Raw genomic sequence first — 22045 nt, forward strand, 5'->3', positions numbered from 1 at the left:
AAGTACCCCATATGTCCTATTTTTAGCAAAGTCATGCTAAAATTCACGGAAAATTTCAGCATGACCTTTTCTGAAAATAGGACATATGGAGTACCCGAATTTGCCGGAACGGAAGTTAATCGACATTCCGGCAAACTCAAGGGCCTCTCGGGGTACCCGCAAATTCATCACGACACAATGGTCGGAGACAAAACCCAGCTACAGACCATATGGTCCTCTGCTTTCATATGGACAAAAATCAGCTCAACTTATGTGAGCTTCCATTCCAAATATAATAGGTCACCCAATAAAAAATCATCAACAGTTTAGCAAGTCTGTACAAACACAGAAAGAATAGAAAGTTTGCTGTCTATTCAAACACAGAAACAAAACACTACTTGAAACTTCTGCTACATTTGGACCATGGCAATTTACTTTCATGGAGCATGACAAATGTATTTTACAGATCATGGCATTGTTTTTACTATATGCACCATGGCAAATTTATTTTCTTTTTGCAACATGGCAAATTTCTTTTGCACCGGGCCATGGAAAATATAGTCTATGCATCATGAAAATTATAGTGTATGGATCATGGCATTTCTTATTCTACATTTTTATTCTATGGATCATGCCAGGAAATTATAGTCTATGCATTTTTTTAATCTCTGGGATACGTTGTGTCATCCATGCACCTGACGCATCCAGAAAATCTATGGACCACCTGCCCCGCGAGATATTCGTAACCGAGATAGTCGTGCACCGTCGTGAGCAGTGCGGCTCTCATAGGGAAATATTCTTTCTCTGTGGCGTCCCACGTATTGGCTGGCGTTTTCCACAGCGTGTCTAGCTCCTCTTTCAACAGTCCCAGATACAGATTGATGTCGTTTCCTGGTTGTTTTGGCCCTTCAATTAGCATACTCATGTGAATGTACTTCCTCTTCATGCACAACCAGGGGGAAGATTGTACATCCACACAAACACAGGCCAGGTGCTATGTGTGCTTCTCTGGCTGCCAAACGGATTGACTCCATCGGTGCTCGCGCCCAGCACGATGTTCCTTGGATCCTTCGCAAATTCTGGGTGTTCGAAGTTCAACGCTTGCCACTGGCTCCCATCCTTAGGGTGACTCAGCATCTTGTCTTTTTTATTTATCTCCGGATCATTTGCGTCATCTTCTCGCTTCTTCTCCTCCCTATCCGCGTGCCAACGTAGGAGCTTCGCTACCTTAGGGTCCGCAAAATACCGCTGCAGACGAGGAGTGATCGGAAAGTACCACACCACTTTTTGAGGAGCTTTCTTCCTCTTCTTGTATCGAGTGACGCCGCACACCGGACATATGGTAGAATCCGCGTGCTCGCCCCGATAAATGATGCAATTGTTCATGCACACATGGTATTTCACGTGCGGTAAATCCAGAGGACACACGACTTTCTTTGCCTCCTCGATACTGGTCGGGCACTTGTTCCCCTTGGGAAGACGTTCGTGCTAGAATGACATGTTCTCGTCGAAGCATGCGTCGGTCATTTTGTGTTTTACCTTCATATCCAAAGCCATGAGCGTTACTTTCAGGCGGGTATCCTCGGGTCTATCTCCAGTTGATCCAGCTTGGCTTTCTCTCGGGCGGCAGCTCTTGTGTTATCCGTCTGCTTGAGAAGCAGCTCTTGAATATGAGGGTCCTACACCCAGCTCATCGATGGTCCATCGTCATCTGCTCCTCCGGCATCTTCATCTTGACGATCATGCCCTTCGTCTGCTCCAGCATCTTCCTCATCATCATGTCCGGCATCTTCTACATGATGACTGTGTACAGCATCACCGTCGTGATCATGTCCTGGAGATTCTTCGTCTTCTCGCCTGCCCGAGCCGCGGTGGTTGTCTTGCTGCCCTTCCTCATTTCTTGCCCGTCCCCCATGGACGACTTCATAGTCATCTTCATCACCTTGCCACTGATAGCCATCCATGAAACCACGCAAGAGCAGGTGGTCCCGCACCTGCCCGGAATCCGGGTCCGCAATAAGGCTCTTCAGCTTGCATCTTCGACACGGACATCTTATCTCCGTCTCGTTCTTTTGAAGCATCTCGGCCTTCGCGGAGCTCAAAAACCTATTCACGATGCCTTCGGTCATCGTGCGGACCATGGTCGCCCGCGGGGTAGAGCAAAACGATATTTTAGAACCAAGAAAAAATTTGGCATGACTTTCCCTAAACATAGGACCAAAAAGAATGCATAGTGCCAAAATTCTCGCCGAAACGGAAATGAATCAACATTCCCGCAAAATATTGGCAACTATCGCATTTCAAATACCGGTACCTGCAAACACAAACATATATGCAACACCACAAACATACATAGATCTAGCTAGGCCACAAAAAGTGCATGTGCACGTTGTTGGAGCGAGCTAGCTAGGGAGAAAAAAAGTAGATCTACAACATGAAGATAGCTTTCCCCTTACTTACCTATTAAAAAAGGTAATTTCACCACTTAATTTTGATGAATCTATGATGTAAATGAGGTGAGGAGGAGGAGGCAGCCGACAAGCTTAGAGAAGGAGGTGGGGGGAATGAAGTGGGGAAAGTGAGTGTGTAGGTGTGGCTGTCCAAAAATATCTAGCTGGTCCCAGGTTACTAATGGCACACCACACAGCCATGCGCCATTAGTAACCCAACATACTAATGGCGCACCTGCTGGCCGTGCGCCATTAGTAGTTTTGCAAAAAAGTAAAAAAATAATTTTTATACTAATGGCGCACCGTGGCACAGTGCGCCATTACTAGTTTAAACTAGTAATGACGCACTATGCAACGGTGCGCCATTAGTAGTTTTGTAAAAAAACAGAATAAAAAAATACAGTAGTGGCGCACTCTATGGCTGGTGCGCCATTACTAGTTAGAACTACATTTTGAAAAAAATGAAAAAAACATTTTGTTACTAGTGGCGCACCTTGTGCTTGGTGCGCCATTAGTGTCTTCAACACTAATGGCGCATCTCCACATGGTGCGCCATTAAGTATATAGTAGTGGGGCGCCACTTCTCTGGTGTGCCATTAGTGTCAATTTCATCTTTAGCCCTTTTTCTAGTAGTGTCAACCTCATCAGCATAGCCAGCCTGAAGGAGGACACCAACTTTCATCTTCATCTGACCAAACAAGGCAAAGTGCCTTGAACTTTGGCCTTCTGGTCGCCACCCAACAAACCCCCCCGAAGGGGAAGAGATGGGAACGAGGAGATCCAATACAGGACCACACCTCGCTAACCCGGCTTCCGACGAAAGAATCAGCCCCACTTCAGGGCATGCCCGAGCCAAGATCACGAAGACAGAGCACCACTTCTCCGCCACCATCGCCCCCACGAGCCACCAACGAAACCACCTCGAGCCACTGATCATCCTAGGCAAGGCAAGCTCAAAGACGAAGCCCACGCAGGGAATGTGATGTTGAGCGCCACCATCGCCTGATCCGGGAGATCGGGATCCAAAGTTTCCTCCGGAGCAGACAGGAGGGAAGACGAACACTGCACCATGATGCCTTCAACAAGGAGACGGCACCCACAGGCACCGCCGTCGTTGGCTACGACCAAAATCGGAGCCCGGCATTACGCCGGCAGTGTGCGCGCCCCAAAAACCTGTAGCCTACTAGTCCTCCTAGAGCCAAATCCACAGAGCAGAGGAAGCACTCGCTGCCTGCCCACGAACAAAGACCGCCGCGCCATGCGAAGCCTCCAGATCGGGGGAGAAGCGGGGACGAGCGAGAACCGCACCTTCTTTCACGCCTAGCCGACCACACACCTCGTGCGTGGAACCCCGGCGCGCTCACCCACACCCCATTCCGAGTTCCAGCTCGCGGGAGAGCAAAGACCGTCAGATCCGCCGCCGGTGGCAGCGCACACCCAGACCCGTGCGCGGCAGTCCACAGCTGAGGCAGATGACTCTGCCGTGGGAAGACGCCGCCCCCACAACCGAGGGACCCCCCGCTCGCCACACGCGCCGATGGAGGGACGGCAGGCAGGGCCACCACGCCGGATCTGGGAGGCGACGCGCCAGCGTGCGCCCCACAGACACGGAGCAGGGGGCGCAGCACCAGCCCGCCGCGAGCACCGCCGCCCTCCCCACCGCGCCCGGAGCACGAACGGCGCGCGCGGAGGAGCGACGCACCGCCGCCGCCACACGAGCCCCCTGCTCAATGACGAGCCGCTCCGGCGCGCCAGAGCCCCGCCGCCGCCGGATCCGGAGGCTGTTGGGCGGCGGCGGGGGAGAGGGAAGCCGGGGGGAGGCCGCTGCGCTTCGCGAGATGCGCTGCCGCCCGAGTCGCCTTGGGGAGGACAACGCGGGGGTCTTCAGAATTTCCTCGCTGTTTGACCGCTTCAAACAGGGGCCACTCCTTTCTTTAACACAGAGTCACAGTGCCCACTCGTTTATATGCGATAGTGCCCACTCGTTGTAAAACTTCAAATGGTCCAAATGTATATGAATGCCAGCTTATATGCGGCGGTCCGTGAGCGCAAATCACGTTGGTGAGCAGCGAGGTGATGTTTTGGAAGAGTTTCTTAGAGTTGGCTGTAATACTGACTGGCTTGAGGGAATGACGTGAGAATACTTCAACAGTGGTTCGCATAATTGATTGGATGATTAGAGAGTTTTGGATGCAGAAAGAGAATTTTTTTTTATAGAACGTAGAACACAGGGATCATCAGGGTCTCAACCGTAGAACACAGTGATTTGGGGGGGGGGGGGGGAGGATATGGAAAGGGGGTAGAAAGAAATATTTTACCTTGCAAATAAACTTTTGCTCTACATACAAACATTTCATACAGGAAATCAATTCATGTGGTAGTTTATATTTTGTTGTATCACAATTCAGAGGAAATATACCGGAATAAAACAAATGTGGAAATTGATCTGTCAACTCATTTTATGCAGACCCGTTTACGTACCATTTTCTTAATTCTAAATTTGATATTTTTAAATAAATGTTATAGTGGGAGAATTGTTCTTCTCAAATTGCAATAACCCATATATATATATATATATATATATATATATATATATAACTTCATGAAGAATCAGATTTTATGTTTTTTTCCAATGGAGGACTTATCGAGTTACTGTACTGCTTGCCGTACCGGCCGAAAACTAGATAATTTTGCAACATTGTGATAATCAATATTGAAGTTTTGAAATGTCCTGAAATTTAACATTGGGATGGGACTGACTCCAAGCATGAGTAGTATGATAGGTGTGGCATCTTCAACGTCTTGATTACCCCTCAGCCCCTCGCCCATTATTCGTGTTTCATGGAGGAAACATAGCTTTGAACGCACATAAACCTATGATCTTTTGCCGCTATGATGGGCAAACTTAACATACCCAAAGGGGATTGAGGAGGATCTTAACTTGTAGGGGATTTAATCCCCTTTAAATCCCACGGAGATCACCTAGTGAACTCAAACCATTTGTAACAACGATCACACCATAGCATGAAAAACCAAAATTGACATTAGGAATGTGCTATGAGATTGATTTCCTGGGGAAATCTGTCAGCCCGATAACCAATGAAGCATCACTGCGTTCTCGCTGGAGTCGTCGTCCTCCTCTCATCACAGCAACACAACATCATGCCCATGTTGCTTTGTTTACTCATCGCCGCAAATGTGACATCACGCGCCGCCTTCTTTTCCCATAAGTATCCATTGAAGCACTGTTGGTTATCACAACACCATCAGTTTAGCAGTGCGCCATGCAACATCACCGTTGTTGTAGTTCTCACTAGTGCGGCATTGCCCCCTGTTGCAGTCACCACACAACACCGACTATCGACACATAGCTCCCTCTCGGTTGGCAGGAATGGTGACTGATGCGACTTGGGGTGGGTTACAACATCAGCGTCTGCTAGAAACCTGGTGGACACCCTGCAGCACCGTCGCGTGGTGCAGTTGGGCGATGTTGCACAGCTCCTCCCCAACGAACGGTTGCAACATGGGCATGACAAGCGACTTGCAACACCGGTGTTGTCTGCAGCTTTGGCGCCATGGTCTGCAGCGTTACTACCCTCACATGAGTAGCATCACCCTCGCGGCAGCGGCATCATTGTCACCGTCGTCAAACAACAGTCAACGCAACTCGCAGCAGCAACAGCTCCACCGCCCGGAGTGGGAGAATGCAGGGAGGGAGGGGGAATCTTTGGGGGGGGGGGGAGAAGACCATGGTTCTCGAAGGGATCCGAAAGAAGGAGAAGAAATTTCACTAATAGAAAAGCGACCTAATATTCACCTCATTAGTCCCGGTTCATTTGTGACCTATAGTCCTGGTTTGTGTCACAAACCGGGACTAAAGGGATGGTGGCAGGTTGGCGTCAGGCTGGGGCCCCATGAGCCCCTTTAGTCTCGGTTTGTGACACAAACCAAGACAATAGGTTAGACCTTTAGTCCGGGTTGGAGCCATGGTGGCTCACCTTTTAGTCCCGGTTGGTGGCTCCAACCCGGACTAAAGGGGTTCTGCAATTTTCAAACTCTACCCCCCCCCCCCCCCTATCGCCTTTTGAGTTTTAAAAAAAAGATAAAAACTCCAAAAATTAAAATCCTTCGAGATGTAGTTATGTTACTACATCTACTAGTTAGGGAAATTAAAAAACATACATTTCGACATGTTTTGCAAAAAAAAAGTTTTATGAAATAGTAAAACGACCATAACTTTTGCATATGATGTAAAAAAAAGTATAATATAGCAAAATGTTTAGTACGAAAAGACAGTTCCGAATTCGACTGCCATAGGCCGTTTTGGAAATTTTTAGAATCCTCAACTTCTGAAAGGAAAAAAGGTTATGCTCAAATTTCAGTTTTTTTGAATTTTGGTCAAACTATGGTCTAACTACTTATTCAAGAAATATTAGTGTTAATAAATAATAATTTTTTTTACAATAATAGTTTCAAACTCAAACGGTGCACGTGTGACTTCATGCTCAAGCTAAACTCCTAAGGGTTAATAAGATTGACAGCTTACTATTGTCAGGAAAACAACAAGTGCAGATTTGGATACGAGGGGGAATAGAACTCGAAAGTTACGCATGCTCAGGCTGGAATAGTGAGAGGGATGGGTGACCGGCTGGGAAGTTAGACGATTTGGAATGAGTGCTCCACACTTGAGTAGTGATGAGGGGTGATTAGAGATTAAATTGTCAAATAATTCAGAAATTTGAAAATCAAAAAAATTCAAATTTTTTTTCAAAATAAATCAAAAAAATTTCTTTAGTCCCGGTTTGTGTTACCAATCGGGACTAAATTAAGGTCCCCCAGCCCCCGGTGCAGGCTCGTGCCACGTGGTGGGCCTTTGGTCCCGGCCTTCCCGGGTCATGTTGAACCGGGACTAAAGGGGGAACTTTTAATTAGTCCCCACCCTTTAGTGCAGGAAATTAGACAATTTGGAATGAGTACTCCACACTTGAGCAGTGACGAGGGATGATTAGAGATTAAATTGTCAAATAATTCAGAAATTTGAAAATCAGAAAAAAAATCAATTTTTTTTTCAAAAAAAATTCTTTACCAACCGGGACTAAAGGTCCCTCAGTCCCCGGCGCGGACTCGTGCCACATGGTGGGCCTTTGATTCCGGGTCGTGTTGAACCAGAACTAGGGGGCCCTTTAGTGCCGGTTGCAGAACCGGGACTAAAGGTCCTTCCGAAGCTGGACTAAAGCCGGATACTGCACTAGTGGTTGCAGGATTCCGAGTTGGGGAGGGAGTCGATTCAAAGGAAGAAGACCACTCAGCAAAGAGAGAGGATAAGGCCTGCTCGGATGGGCATGCGTGTCGATTGTTCAAGGCAGCCAGCAAAAACGTGGGATCAGCCGGGCGAGGAAAATTGTTTTCCATCCTTATATAAAATATCATATAAATACAGAACTAAAAGCATAATACCTTGTTGGTTTTACTTGATTACAAAACAAAACATCGTTATTCTCTAGCAATATCTTTAGCAAATTTTAAACATATTAAGCAGTGCAAGATATTATCGGAAACATTATTAGTAACGACATGTCAAAAAAAGGTTACAATATACCCCTAAAAATAATTACATTAACAGAATGAAATGCACTTGGAATGAAAGCCGTACGTTTGAAAACCGAGTGCTAGTGGTGAAGAAAGAAAGAAAGAAAAAAAAAAGCATGTGGCTTGCGCCTCTCCCTCGCATGCCGCCGTCTTCCTCTCCTCTCCGGTCTCCTCCGCCCCCCCCCCCTCTCTCTCTCTCTCTCTCACGAGGAGGAAAGAACAACAAGCTAGGCAGCGGCGGCGAGGATGCCGGACACGACGGACGACGTGGCGGAGGGGATATCGTTCCAGGCGTTCGAGGACGACTGCCGCCTGCTCGGCAGCCTCCTCCACGAGGTGCTCCTCCGCGAGCTCGGCCCGGGCTTCGTCAAGCTCTTCGAGCGCATCCGCATCCTCGCCCAGGTACCCATGCATGCACGCTCGCTCCCTCATCGAACAAATGCCTCAATGCATGTTGTCGCGTGGATGGCTGAAATGCCGGGCCGATCGGCCGGCCCTGCATGATGCAGAGCGCCATGACGATGCGCGGCGCGGAGATGGAGGACACGGCGACGGTGGTGGAGCGGCAGCTGGAGGCGGAGCTGTCGGCCATGTCACTCGAGGACTCGCTCTCCCTCGCCCGCGCTTTCGCGCACCACCTCAACCTCATGGGCATCGCCGAGAGGCACCACAGGTACGTACGTACGTACCCAGCTGCACCAACACATATGCATTCTCCTGCGATTTAAAATATCTGACAAAGATAGAATTAATCTCTGTACAGACAAATTCAGAAATGCACAGGTGCTAATGCTAATAAGAACATAGCTGCAGAAATACGTACAAAATAATTTCGACATATATATGCATGTTGCAAACTCATGGTATAGTTTGTTCCTTTCTGATCGATAATCTGAAATAATATCTTCACCTAATTTGCCACACGAAAATCTACAGTGAAAGATCTAGTTTTGTGCTGAACAAATGTTTTTATCTTCCGTATACAGGGTCCGCAAATCACGTAGTGAAGTGCATCTGTCAAAATCATGTCACGATATATTCGACAAGTTGATCCAAGGCGGCGTTCCTCCAGAACAACTCTATGATACTGTCTGCAAACAGGTGCTTGTGTTAATAATGTAGCGCACATTTCCTGGCATGGCGATCCCACCAAGCTTAGCTGATGCTTGATATTTTCTTTACCCGCTGTGCAGGGAGTTGAAATCGTTCTGACGGCGCATCCCACTCAAATAAATCGTCGAACCTTGCAATACAAGCACCTTAGAATAGCCGTGAGTTAATCTGTGATTTCTTCTTTTGATCTCACTGTTTCTTGTGTTCTAACTTCTAATGACTGATGGGACTGTGCTGCAGCATCTTTTGGAGTTCAACGGACGGCGTGATCTTAACTATGAGGATAGAGAGATGCTAATAGAAGACCTGGTATGCTTGAGAGGTTTTGATACATTTTTTCCATTTAAATACTCTGTTTTGCTGATCTGTCCTCAGTTCCTTCTGACTCTGATTAGCATGCAGGTAAGGGAAATCACAGCATTATGGCAGACAGATGAGCTGAGGCGCCATAAACCTACACCAGTTGATGAAGCTAGGGCTGGTAAGAAATTAAGGCTTCTGGCTTTCCGGTTTGTCCATGCATGATATTCCCTCCGTCCCAAACTTCTTGTCTTAGATTTGTCTAGATACAGCTGTATCTTACATCCGTATCTAGACAAATCTAAGACAAGAAGTTTGGAACGGAGGGAGTAATATAAATGATTTCAAAAATAATTTCTTGACTCTCGCAGGCCTTCATATTGTGGAACAATCTCTCTGGAAATCGATACCACGCTATCTTCGCCGTGTCAGCAATGCTCTAAAGAAGGTTGCGACAACAATTACTGCGATTTGATGAATTTAACTTCTGTTTCACTCCCTGGAGCAATTTTAAAATTTTCTTTTTAACACTACGCATATAGCATACTGGCAAGCCTCTTCCACTAACCTGCACACCAATCAAATTTGGTTCATGGATGGGTGGCGACCGAGACGGGAATCCTAATGTCACATCAAAAGTAAGCTTACTGGTTTGATGATGCTTATTCACTAGTCTTGCTTGCGTTTAACTGTGTATATGGTCGATGTTTTTTTTTCCTTTTTCTTCCGTATTAGAGGGGTTGTACTTGATTGAAACAATTTTCATTTCTATGCAGGTGACTCGGGATGTTTCCTTGATGGCCCGTTGGATGGCAATTGACCTGTACATCCGACAACTAGACAGTCTCAGCTTTGAGTTATCCATCAAGAAATGTAGCGATAAGCTTGCAACCTTAGCCAATGAAATCTTGATCAAAGGTTAATTAGTTTCATGATTATCCACCCAAGTTTTCCAATCTTAGTAAATGACTAAAGCCTATTACCAGAGGCTGCTTTGGTATGGCCAATTTATGTGTTATGGCGCTGCTAGAAGGAGAGCACGAGATGGCCGGCCGGGGGCTTTTACCCACGGCCGGGCAAGATGGAAGGGATTTCCTTCTTAATTCTTGCTTGATTAGATTGATACATCTCCTCTCTTTATATAGAGAGGTTTGCTTGACTCACAAGCAAGGCTTTACTTGACCCCTAAGCAAGCGACCCTTATCTCTAATTAACCCTAAGACTAACGGGCTATACCGCCAGCCCAGGCCGTTAGGCCCATTACGTACTCTAACACTACACCCCACCTGGACATGCAGCTTGTCCTCGAGCTGCAACCTAACTAACTTATAACCAGGACTCTACGCAACACAAACCTAACACCTAAAAACAAGCCTTTTACATCTCGGCTTGTTTTATTACGCTCAACCTGAAATGGACTGGGACGCTTTATTTTGGACCCCTCAACAAAAAGTGGACACCATCCGCACGTCGGACGTGCACGTGTGCAGCCACCTGGATCCCATGGACACCATCTGGACAAAAGGAGTGCATGTGTATGGCCACCTGGAAGTGGTCGCAAGAGTGACCAGCAGAGGCGCCCTCGCGGCGGCCGGCGGAATGCAGTGGTGCGGCGCGGTGCGCTCCTGTCGGTGACACCCTGCCTTCTCCCTGCCGGACGGCTGTTGGTCTGCACCGCACAGAGAAGAGTGGAGAGCTTGCGATGGAGAATGACGAGGAGGGGTGCGCCCCCCCAACCGCCGATGTCGCAGACTTTGAGGTCACTGCCCGCGGGGAAAACGGCATGCCCAAGATCCCCGATGCAGTGGATGAGAGCGAGGTCCTTTGCGCAGCGAAGTGCAGCTGGGAGGAGCGGCAGTTGCAGACCACGCATCTCCCGCACACGCTGGCGCGCTAGGAGGCCGCGCGCAGCAGCCTGCAGCCTCACCGCCGCCGACACGTGGCGGGTAGTGATCCAAGCCGGAAGCGGTGACGGCGACGGCGGGAACGTGATGGGGACGCCCTAGGGAAGCAGTAATGGCGACGACGAGAACTTGATCTGGTAGATCGGGACTCCCGCCGGCGCGGTCGATGCGGGGCCGGAGCTGACCGGCGGTGGCTGCTGCAGCGGAGCGCCGGGCGCGGCGGAGACCGCCAGGAGCGGTGTCTGCCACTGTAGCCAGGGCGGGGCGGTGGTGGCGGTGGATGGCAGCTGCAGCGGCCCGACGAGCGCGGCGGGGACGCCCTAGGGCAGCGGCAGCGGCGGCTGCCACGGCAGCCAGGGTGGGGCGGTGGATGGCAGCTGCAGCGGTTGTTGCAGCGGCCCGGCGAGCGCGGCGGAGGCCTCCTGGTGCAGCGGCTGCCACGGCAGCCACGACGGCGTGGTGGCGGCGATGGGTGGCGCAGCCGGGTGCGGCCCGTAGGACCCGGCCAAGAATAGGCGGATCTCCTGGACTGCTTGGGTTAGGTCCTGCAGCGCCCTGGACACCTCCTCCGGAATGAGGACGGCAGGGGCGGGCGCGACGAAGGATCCCAGCGTGGGCAGGAGCGGGGCGACGGTCGTGGTGGTCGCCGGAGGCGATGAGGTGACCGGTAGCGGAAGAGATAGGTTGGGCGGCGGTGAAGACATGATCGAACCGAAGCTAACTGATACCAAATTGTTATGGCGCTCCTGGAAGGAGGGCGCGAGATGGCCGGCCGGGGGCTTTTACCCACGGCCGGGCAAGATGGAAGGGATTTCCTTCTTAATTCTTGCTTGATTAGATTGATACATCTCCTCTCTTTATATAGAGAGGTTTGCTTGACTCACAAGCAAGGCTTTACTTGACCCCTAAGCAAGCGACCCTTATCTCTAATTAACCCTAAGAATAACGGGCTATACCGCCAGCCCAGGCCATTAGGCCCATTACGTACTCTAACATTATGGCATTGTCGGAAAGGCCTAGTTAGTTTGAAGATCACACCTTCTTGGTGTAATAGCAATATGTATACATCTTCCACCAATATCACCTGTAAAGCACATATTTTCAGATCATATTTTTGATTTATGTTGATAATTCGAGTGGATTTCTCAGACTCGGAGTCGACATCCGAAGAGAAGAAGGCCAATCCTTGGACCAAAACAGGACCAGAAAACAACTTAAAACGGCCGCCTAGGATGGGGATGCCTGCTCAGCTTCCTTCTGGTGCTGATCTTCCATCATTGACAGGTAGAATCTCTGTCATGTGATCTGCTCAACTTAAAACTTTATGTGCTGCTGCATCAGATACAATCATTTCACTTAAGTTCACAATTTTTTGGTCTATATTAACACCTGAATTTCTTGTTCCAAAATCTATGTAAAATTTGCAGTGGCAGTTGTTAGTCGTGTCTTAGTTTATATTTTCACCCTTTTCTAATCTAGGACTTGCATCTGATGCAGAATGCAGTGATAGCGAATCTCAATTCAGAATAGTAAAACTTCCATGCAACCCGAAACATCAGGTTTGAACTATTCTTTTTTTTACCCCGAAACGTAGAACAATTGTTCTACGGTAATTTTCATTAGTAGTTTAAATATGTACAAAAGGAATAGAAAAATAAATTACAGGCAGACTACCCAACTCTTGTTTTCTCTAACATGGGAAAAATGTTAATCACTGAGAACTATGGTAAGAGGGAAATCATCGGGTTTGAACTATTCCAATGTCTCCTATCATAGCTCGTGAGATAACATTCTGGCTTCCCCAAAGTGCATTGTTCACATCTGGTGCAATATGTATAAACATGTATGTTGGGAACTATTATCATGAAACTAGAGGATACCCCACGCGTTGCTGCGGGAATTGGTTGATGAAAATTTGGGTTGATAACATAAGTGCAATGGATTATGTATAAACATGTATGTTGGGAACTGGTATTATGAAATGTGGTGAAAACATAAGTGCCATGGATTATGGCTGCATCGCGTCACCCAGATTCAATAACCGTAGTTAGCAAACATTAGCCTGGATGCCGGGATACACAGGTGTCATTGTAATCCTTTTTTTTGGTCCACTAGTTCTTTGCTTGTCTTCTCCAGGGAATCCAAATTCCAACAGAAAGAAGTGAGGAGATTCACAGTCCAGTGCAGTCTCCTGGTCGTCGTCCAGCATCAACACATATGAGTCGAACTCCCAGTGGTAGTCAACTAAGGAAAATGTTGTTCACAGAATCTAAGATAGGCCGGTCAAGCTTCCGAAAGCTTCTAGAGCCAAGCCTATCAGATAAACCAGGAATTACGCCATACAGGATTGTCCTTGGTAATGTGAAAGAAAAGGTTAGAAGCAAACTTCTTTTATTAAACTTCTTCCAAGCATAAGTGAATTTAGGATTGTTTGAGTGTCAAATTGGTCTTGTACTGATATATTTTCAGTATTAAATCCAGCCCAACGCTAAGAAAAATATCAATCGGTGGAGATAGAGAGTAGAAATTTAGTAGGGTCAAAATTGCTACTAGGTAGAGAGATACTTCCTATGTCATCTCATCTCTAACATAATCTCTAACATAGGTAGAGAGATACTTTCTACAGTAAATATTTTTTGGGCACGCCAATAACCCTCAACATTGCATGAAAATCCATTTTGTATAAAAAAGCGCAAACCTTTTTTACTATATCAATTCAAACTGTTAAGAAACATGTACTCTGTTATATCATTTATCACACGATCTGTCTTTTGTACTGAGTAGCACGTGCGCTTCAATTATTTTGTGAAGCAATCATGTGGATCTAGCATTCTTGCCGATGGCCGGCTGGCCGATCTGATACGGAGGGTTGCAACCTTTGGTATGGTGCTAATGAAGCTCGATGTCCGCCAGGTATGCATTACAATTATTATTACTGCTACGTACTTGTGATTTCTCAGATGTAATTGTGCATAATATGTATTATTGGCTCCCAAAAAGCATAGCTAAAATTCAGTCATGATTAAAAACTACATATTTACTGCTTCAGGAATCGGGCCGGCACACAGAAGCGCTTGATGCCATTACGTCTTACTTGGATCTTGGCGTTTATAGTGAGTGGGATGAGGAAAAGAAGCTGGATTTCTTGACTAGGGAGCTGAAAGGGAAGCGCCCTCTAGTTCCCCCATACATAGAGGTAATTTGTTGCGTACATAAATCAGATAAGTGATCAAATATCCACATATAATTGATCGGTTACAGCGTAAAGAAAGGGAGCGAAAGATAACCTTTGCCTAGTTTAGAAGATTTACGTCCGTGTCTTTCCCTTCCTGTCTTTTAGGTTAATGCTGATGTGAAAGAAGTTCTCGACACCTTCCGCGTTGCTGCAGAACTCGGGAGCGACTCGCTTGGAGCATATGTGATTTCAATGGCCTCCAATGTAGGATGAGACACCACTTCTGTTATCAACTAATGAAGCAAACATGAATATTTAGTTACCTTTTATCTTCTGCAATTTAAGAGTTCTGACTGAATCTCACCTGATCTTACCTCGTGGAGTCATATGTAGCACTCATATCCCAGATCACAAACTGTATTTGGTTGGCACCGGTTCTGATTTGCAGGTGTTTGTACTTCTTTTCAGGCCAGTGATGTCCTCGCTGTCGAGTTGTTGCAGAAGGACGCGAGGCTAACAGTTAGTGGGGATCTCGGAAGGGAATGTCCCGGTGGAACGTAAGCATGATTATCTATGCATGATATAAGTTCTAAATTTCTCATGAAATTTCTTGTCATGTTCAATCCACAGCTCTATGATCAAATCAACTGATGAACCTGAAAGCATCTAGGAGTGATCAATTTAACAGTAAACCTAGAACCTGAAATTGGCTGACTACAACCCTACCAATTGGTTACATTAGCAAAGAGGCTGATTCAAGGAAAGAATAAATACTCCCTCTGTTCCATAATGCAGTGCATATAGATTTTCTAGAAAGTCAAACTTTACCAATTTTGAACAAATTTATATGAAAAGCTATTTATATGTACAATATGAAAATACGTCTTGTGATGTATCTAATGATATGTATTTGGTATTCAAGATGTATACGTTTTTCTCTACAAAGTTGGTCAAAGTTTAACTTCTTAAAAAAATCTATACGCACTACATTGTGAAACGGAGGGAGTATTTAAAATCAATGTCTGTTCTTTGGTGAACACGCAGGTTAAGAGTTGTTCCCTTGTTCGAGACGGTGAAGGATCTTCGAGAAGCAGGTTCGGCGATCAGGAAGTTGCTGGCCATTGACTGGTACAGGGAGCATATCATCAAGAACCACAACGTCCACCAAGAGGTAGAAATAGAATGCTTCTATTGGCTTTAATCTTCATCTCGGCCAATTATCTGAACAACAACAACAACAAAGCCTTTAGTCCCAAACAAGTTGGGTAGGCTAGAGGTGAAACCCATAAGATCTCGCAACCAACTCATGGCTCTGGCACATGGATAGCAAGCTTCCACGCACCCCTGTCCATAGCTAGCTCTTTGGTGATACTCCAATCCTTCAGGTGTCTCTTAACGGACTCCTCTCATGTCAAATTCGGTCTACCCCGTCCTCTCTTGACATTCTCCGCACGCTTTAGCCGTCCATTATGCACCGGAGCTTCTGGAGGCCCGCGCTGAATATGCCCAAACCATCTCAGACGATGTTGGACAAGCTTCTCTTCAATTGGTGCTACCCCAACTCTATCTCATATATCATCATTCCGGACTCGATCCTTTCTCGTGTGGCCACACATCCATCTCAACATACGCATCTCCGCCACACCTAACTATTGAACATGTCGCCTTTTAGTCGGCCAATTATCTGAACAATCTTGCTAAATTTCAGTCGACTAAGACTTGGTTATGTCTTAGTGGATGTTATATTCATGAGATTTTACATTAAGACCCGTGCAAATCTTTTTTTTTCAGTTTTTCTTTTATCTATCTTATAACACGTGGTTTTATCTAAAACCGTATTCTGTCTGAACGTTGCAGGTCATGGTGGGCTACTCTGATTCTGGCAAGGACGCCGGCCGTTTCACGGCGGCGTGGGAGCTGTACAAGGCGCAGGAGGACGTAGTGGCGGCGTGCAACGAGCACGGCATCAAGGTGACGCTCTTCCACGGCCGCGGCGGGAGCATCGGACGCGGCGGTGGGCCGACGTACCTGGCCATCCAGTCGCAGCCCCCCGGCTCGGTGATGGGGACGCTGCGGTCGACGGAGCAGGGCGAGATGGTCCAGGCCAAGTTCGGGCTGCCGCAGACGGCAGTGCGGCAGCTGGAGATCTACACGACGGCGGTGCTGCTGGCCACCCTGCGGCCACCGCAGCCGCCGCGGGACCCCAACTGGCGGCACGTCATGGAGGAGATCTCCCGCGCAAGCTGCGCGCACTACCGGCGCACCGTGTACGAGGACCCGGCCTTCGTCACCTACTTCCAGGAGGCGACGCCGCAGGCGGAGCTGGGCTACCTCAACATCGGCAGCCGCCCGGCAAAGCGCAAGGCGGCGATCACGGCCGCCGGCGGCATCGCCAGCCTGCGCGCCATCCCGTGGGTGTTCGCGTGGACGCAGACGCGGCTGGCGCTGCCGGCGTGGCTGGGCGTCGGCACGGGGCTCCAGGACGCGCGCGACAAGGGCCGCACCGAGGACCTCCGGGCCATGTACGAGGAGTGGCCCTTCTTCCAGTCCACGCTCGACCTCATCGAGATGGTGGTGGCCAAGGCCGACGCGCCCATGGCCAAGCACTACGACGACGTGCTCGTGCTGTCGCCGGAGCGGCGCGCGCTCGGGGAGGAGCTGCGGCGGGAGTTGGCCAGGGCGGGGAGCTGTGTGCTGGCCGTCAGCGGGCACACCAAGCTGTCGGCCAACAACCGGAGCCTGAGGAGGCTGATCGAGAGCCGGCTGCCGTACCTCAACCCCATGAACATGCTGCAGGTGGAGGTGCTGCGCCGGCTGCGCCGAGACGACGACAACCACAAGCTCCGTGACGTGCTGCTCATCACCATCAACGGCATCGCCGCGGGGATGCGCAACACCGGCTGATCCATCCCGGTGGAGACTTCTCTTTTTTGGCACAGGAATCAATCTCTGTAGCTTGCTTGCAGGAATCTACAGTAGTATTTATGAACACAAAATCTTGCATGGTACATTCTGCTGATCGACGAGGAGATGTATAGGCGTTCGTTGCCTCGAATGTGTTGTCAAAATACAGTGCATTTGTAAAGCCATATACGTACTACTTTGTAAACTTTGATCAAGTATATAGGAAAAAAGTATACCTATATTTACATTATCAAATCTATAGTGACCCTAATTTGTTTCAAATACATTTGTTAACATAGACATAGACTAGGTTCTATATCTGTAGAGTCGAGCTGTTGTTCTTTCCGGACGTGTTTGGTTGCTCGCAGTGATTTTGGCTACATTGCATGTGTATCTAGGTGGGACCGGTTGAGGAAAACAGGGGGAAAATCACCATCCGCACATCGTTGGGTTGCCCGCATCTAAGTTGTCTGCATTAGGGGAGAAGTTTTAGCATGACGTTTGGTGTCCTACATTGGCTCGGGTCATGCAACTACATGGTGTTTGGTTGCATGTAGGCAGCGAGGTATGCTTACCTTGTACCGTACGTGGTGAGCTTACTAGCTACACCTTATATATGATCACACCGATCACACCAATAAAACAACACTACAATCACGACGAATTGGACGATGATGATGAAGTTCTTGATATGAAACAGACCAAACTTTCGAGGAGCCTTGCCTACTTCAACATTGCTTGCATTCTTGTGCACAAATTTGAAGTAAGCATCCATTGCCTGCTGCCTGGTGTTAAATCCTTTGTAAGAGTTCTCTTGGTAACAATTGACTTGTTCTTCTCATGCTTCGTATAGATAAAAGCTTAGCATACATCTACTTGTTTCAAAGATAACTCTTGTTCAAGATTTATTTTGTCAATGGATGTTTTATTTCAATAACATATTTTGTTTTAACATCACATACAGTAGGTCATTTAGCTGGGCATGCTGGCAGGTTGACAACATGATGTGATGTGATGTGATGTTATGTTTTTAATTTTTATAGATAAAAGCTTAGCAAAGTGCAGATAATATTTTAGCTCACATGAGATGCCAAGCTATCACCTCTAGTATACTTTTCATGGTGAACATGTCGTAGCTAAGGTATGCTAGAAGTCATTGAACTATACAACATAGTGGAGTGAACGATTTTTTCTTTGAATAGAGAATTCATGTATCACTTCAGAAATTTTGAGATATAATAAGTACGTAAGTACATATACAAAAGCTATTTTGAGCAGGGCAAAAATCTCGAACACTCTATTGTGTCTTACTGACATATGGCTTGGTCGTGGCTTGTCCTAGGCTTCTTCGACATGGATTCTGCTAGGCCCGTCTAGAATCCTTGCTTAGTCCGATGTTCAAAAGGATCCGCATATGACCAGGCACCGGGGAAAAATGCCCTAGCCCTCTCGGACAAATTTTACAAACAAAGTGAAGCACGATTATTCAAAAAATTAGTAGTGAAGGTAACCTTTGCAAGGGTTACCCAAAACTCTCCATCATACCCAACACTCCTTTGATGGTGACACTTGTCGCCATCAGTGAATCTAGGTTACTTTTTCACATAGGAGGTGGATGAGGCTGGCCCATTACTACGTCCTTTTTGTGTTCTAGCATTGGGTGACTCTTCCTGGATTGGAATGGTGCGTGACTATTTTCCGTGAGAGATAGATAACCAAACTATTACCAAATATTGATATAACTTACTATAATAGTCTAACTTGTATATTTAGAGTTGCATTTGCATCAAGTGTAGGGTGTAGATTTAATCCCGAGGGTTCGTCTCACTAAGAACATCTGATGACTCTGTGACATATGCTACATTAAATTCAAGTTAAATGTATAAGAATAGCTAACTAATCGGTATGAAAAGACAAATGGACTTTAGGAAATAAAACCTTGGTCAAAGCAAAACCAAATTATAAAGTAAAAGATCCTTTGAAAGAAAAATAACATGTAAAGTTAATTAAAGTATGGAAGATTCTAGAACAAATTAGAAGTATTTATGTTTTGTGCATATTGCACATCGTCAATAATAAAATTAAAAAGAGTTGAAATTGGTTTAGAAGACAAAATTTAGAAAATTAAAGTATGGAAAGTCTAGAACAAATAAGAACTCTCTTTATTTTGAGTTTTGTGCATATTATGCATGGTGCTTATGACTAGGCATGGAATTTTCTAAGATACATGTGGCTGAATCCGGTGTAGTGAAAGAGAGTATTGAACAGACGATATACTTAGATCTGCCACCTCACAACCGTTGGACTGGCTTTATCCAATGTGCAATATTGGAAGTCATTCATACACTATATAGTGGTATCGATATAGATAAAAGTCTATGATTTTGTCTTTTATACAACTCACAAGAAAACACATTTGATCATGAAATTTATAGAAATGTAGTATACATGTCAATGTTTATGGTTTTTCAGAATTTTTTAAAGGTTAATTATGATTTTTGATTCTTTCAAAAGCAGAGCTACATGGAGCTCGGGAGCAATGAAATCCACTCTCCAGAAATAATAATTAATATAACCTTAAACTATTTTTGGAAAACTGGCATAGCCAAAAATAACTACACGTTTTTGCCCTGAAAAGAACAACTTAATGTTCAGTCTTTTTTATTGTCATGGTTGTGTTGGCCCATGTGCTAATAGAGGGACGAAGTTGAGGAAGTTAGTGCATACATTGGCGCATTAGGGAAATCTTCGATGCGTTTATGAGAAGCAGTGACGGGGCATGGAGATTGAGACAAAAACATGGGCTGATGACGGCGTTTATTTGTCACGATACAACGGTGTGTGAATCCATATTTGCATGGACAACATGAGGCGGGCCGCAGCGTGCGCATTGTTCATAATTTTACACGGTTATTCTAGAGAAGCACGTAGCAACATGATACCACTACATCTTTGTTTCATTCACGACAGACCACATAACCACCTCATACGAGTGGCAAGATAGAGATGTCTAGAGACGCAAGGTGGCACAATTTGGTGCAACCAATAAGTAAATCGAATGGACGCGGATGCTTGGATTTGCTTCCTATCAGCAGGGGCGGAGCCAGAATTTTTTGTCATTGGGTTCACTCATAAACTCATTATAAAGATTTGGTATGCTATATTTAAGTGTAAAGTCTAATTTTACACAAGTTTAAGCAAGAGTATAGCACTAAAAATAACATACACATGCTATTACTTATCACAAATTGGGTTACATTGAAAGCTGAAGTGCAAGACATACCTGTTGGATGAAATTATAAATTGAGTTCCTTACATATTAAAAATAGAGTAATACCAAAAATACTTTGCAGCCCTGGTTGTAGCTTCTCATCTTCCTAAAAACATTAAAAATGATAAGTTAGTTTGAGAAGTTTAAAAACAAGTATCATCATGCGAAAGAAGTTGTAAAGTCACTCAAATTTTAGAGTGCCCGCTTTCGATTTTCATCTACTTAAAAGGATCAAACACCAGATCATTACTAGTGGCAGAAAACATATCTTTCTCCGCATAGCAAATTAAACAATCACTGATGAGCCAATCATCAATTTTATTGTGCAATTTTTTTCTTCACAACATTCGTAGCTGAAAAGCATCCATCCACAGATGTTGTGACAACAAACAGTATTATTACTAGCTTTAGAAGTTGATAGCCCAGAGGAAAAGTAATATCTTATTTGTCCGCATCATTAGTTTGGACTAAATCTAAGTTTAGTATCTCCAATTTCTCTTTGTGGATAATCCAAATTAAGCGGTAACATTTGAAGCCCCTTATATAGTTATAAATATATCTCATCTAGTTCCTTAGAATTTCTCGTGTACTCAATTTTTTTCCTATAAATCAGATCATAAGGCAACTTGTCTTAATTAATTCCTCTTTGTATAGAATGCCTCAGAAGACTACTTGGAGTTGTATTTGATGCACTTTGCCTACCTCTAATGGATGACCTCAATCTAGTGATCAGTTTATATCTGAAAAATACTATCTTATGGCCTAGATCAATCAAAATACGGGGAATAGCAATTAGAAAACTACACCATGTTTAACGGAGAGGAGATCTGATGATGCGACTCAGTACCTTGAATTTTTGGTTTATATTAGGCGGCAAGGTTGCCGCCCAGACCTACCCTTGTCGGTGGGGCTCATCGCCGGCTGAGGAGATTGGAAGAGAGTCCACGAAGCGAACGGCGAAAGATCGTGGTGCTGGCGGCTGCCTGTGTACGCGTACATGTCTACAGGAAAATAGGAATACCTAGAAGGGTCACGAAGCCACGAACTTGCCTGGCAGGCTGTCACGGATGGAGTTCACTTTACGGGCTTTTGGGCTTCTTGCGTTGCATTGTAAGTTTGATGGGTTCAAGCCCTATTTTCCACTGGGTTCATGCAAGTACATATACGTATACATATACCCAGGAAAAGTCGTTGGGTTCAACTGAACCCAACGCCATTACGCTGGCTCCGCCCCTGCCTATCAGTCATTGGATGAAGGTAAATCAACGGATGGTATTCACCTCTATATTCACAGATACTAGACATATATAGGGTGTTAACGTTACTTCTATGGAAAACGCTCGCCTTCAGTTGGCATATC

General features: G+C 46.1%; 1 protein-coding gene across 1 annotated transcript; it reads left to right on the forward strand.

Moving 5' to 3' along the window:
• The first annotated feature begins 8206 nt into the window (after nucleotides 1–8206).
• On the forward strand, nucleotides 8207–17688 carry PPC4 (phosphoenolpyruvate carboxylase 4). Its single transcript, XM_087545822.1, is given in 18 exon segments — nucleotides 8207–8420; nucleotides 8528–8691; nucleotides 9005–9119; nucleotides 9212–9289; nucleotides 9372–9440; nucleotides 9534–9612; nucleotides 9803–9879; nucleotides 9974–10069; nucleotides 10208–10349; nucleotides 12485–12619; nucleotides 12833–12894; nucleotides 13472–13786; nucleotides 14147–14248; nucleotides 14385–14531; nucleotides 14676–14774; nucleotides 14979–15067; nucleotides 15555–15681; nucleotides 16368–17688. Coding segments are annotated over 18 exon segments (3099 nt in total). The 5' UTR covers nucleotides 8207–8264; the 3' UTR covers nucleotides 17415–17688.
• Nucleotides 17689–22045: the final 4357 nt, after the last annotated feature.

The sequence above is a fragment of the Triticum urartu genome, chromosome 3A, assembly GCF_056163025.1.
Source record: "Triticum urartu cultivar PI428250 chromosome 3A, HENAU_Tu73, whole genome shotgun sequence".
Lineage (NCBI taxonomy): Eukaryota > Viridiplantae > Streptophyta > Magnoliopsida > Poales > Poaceae > Triticum > Triticum urartu.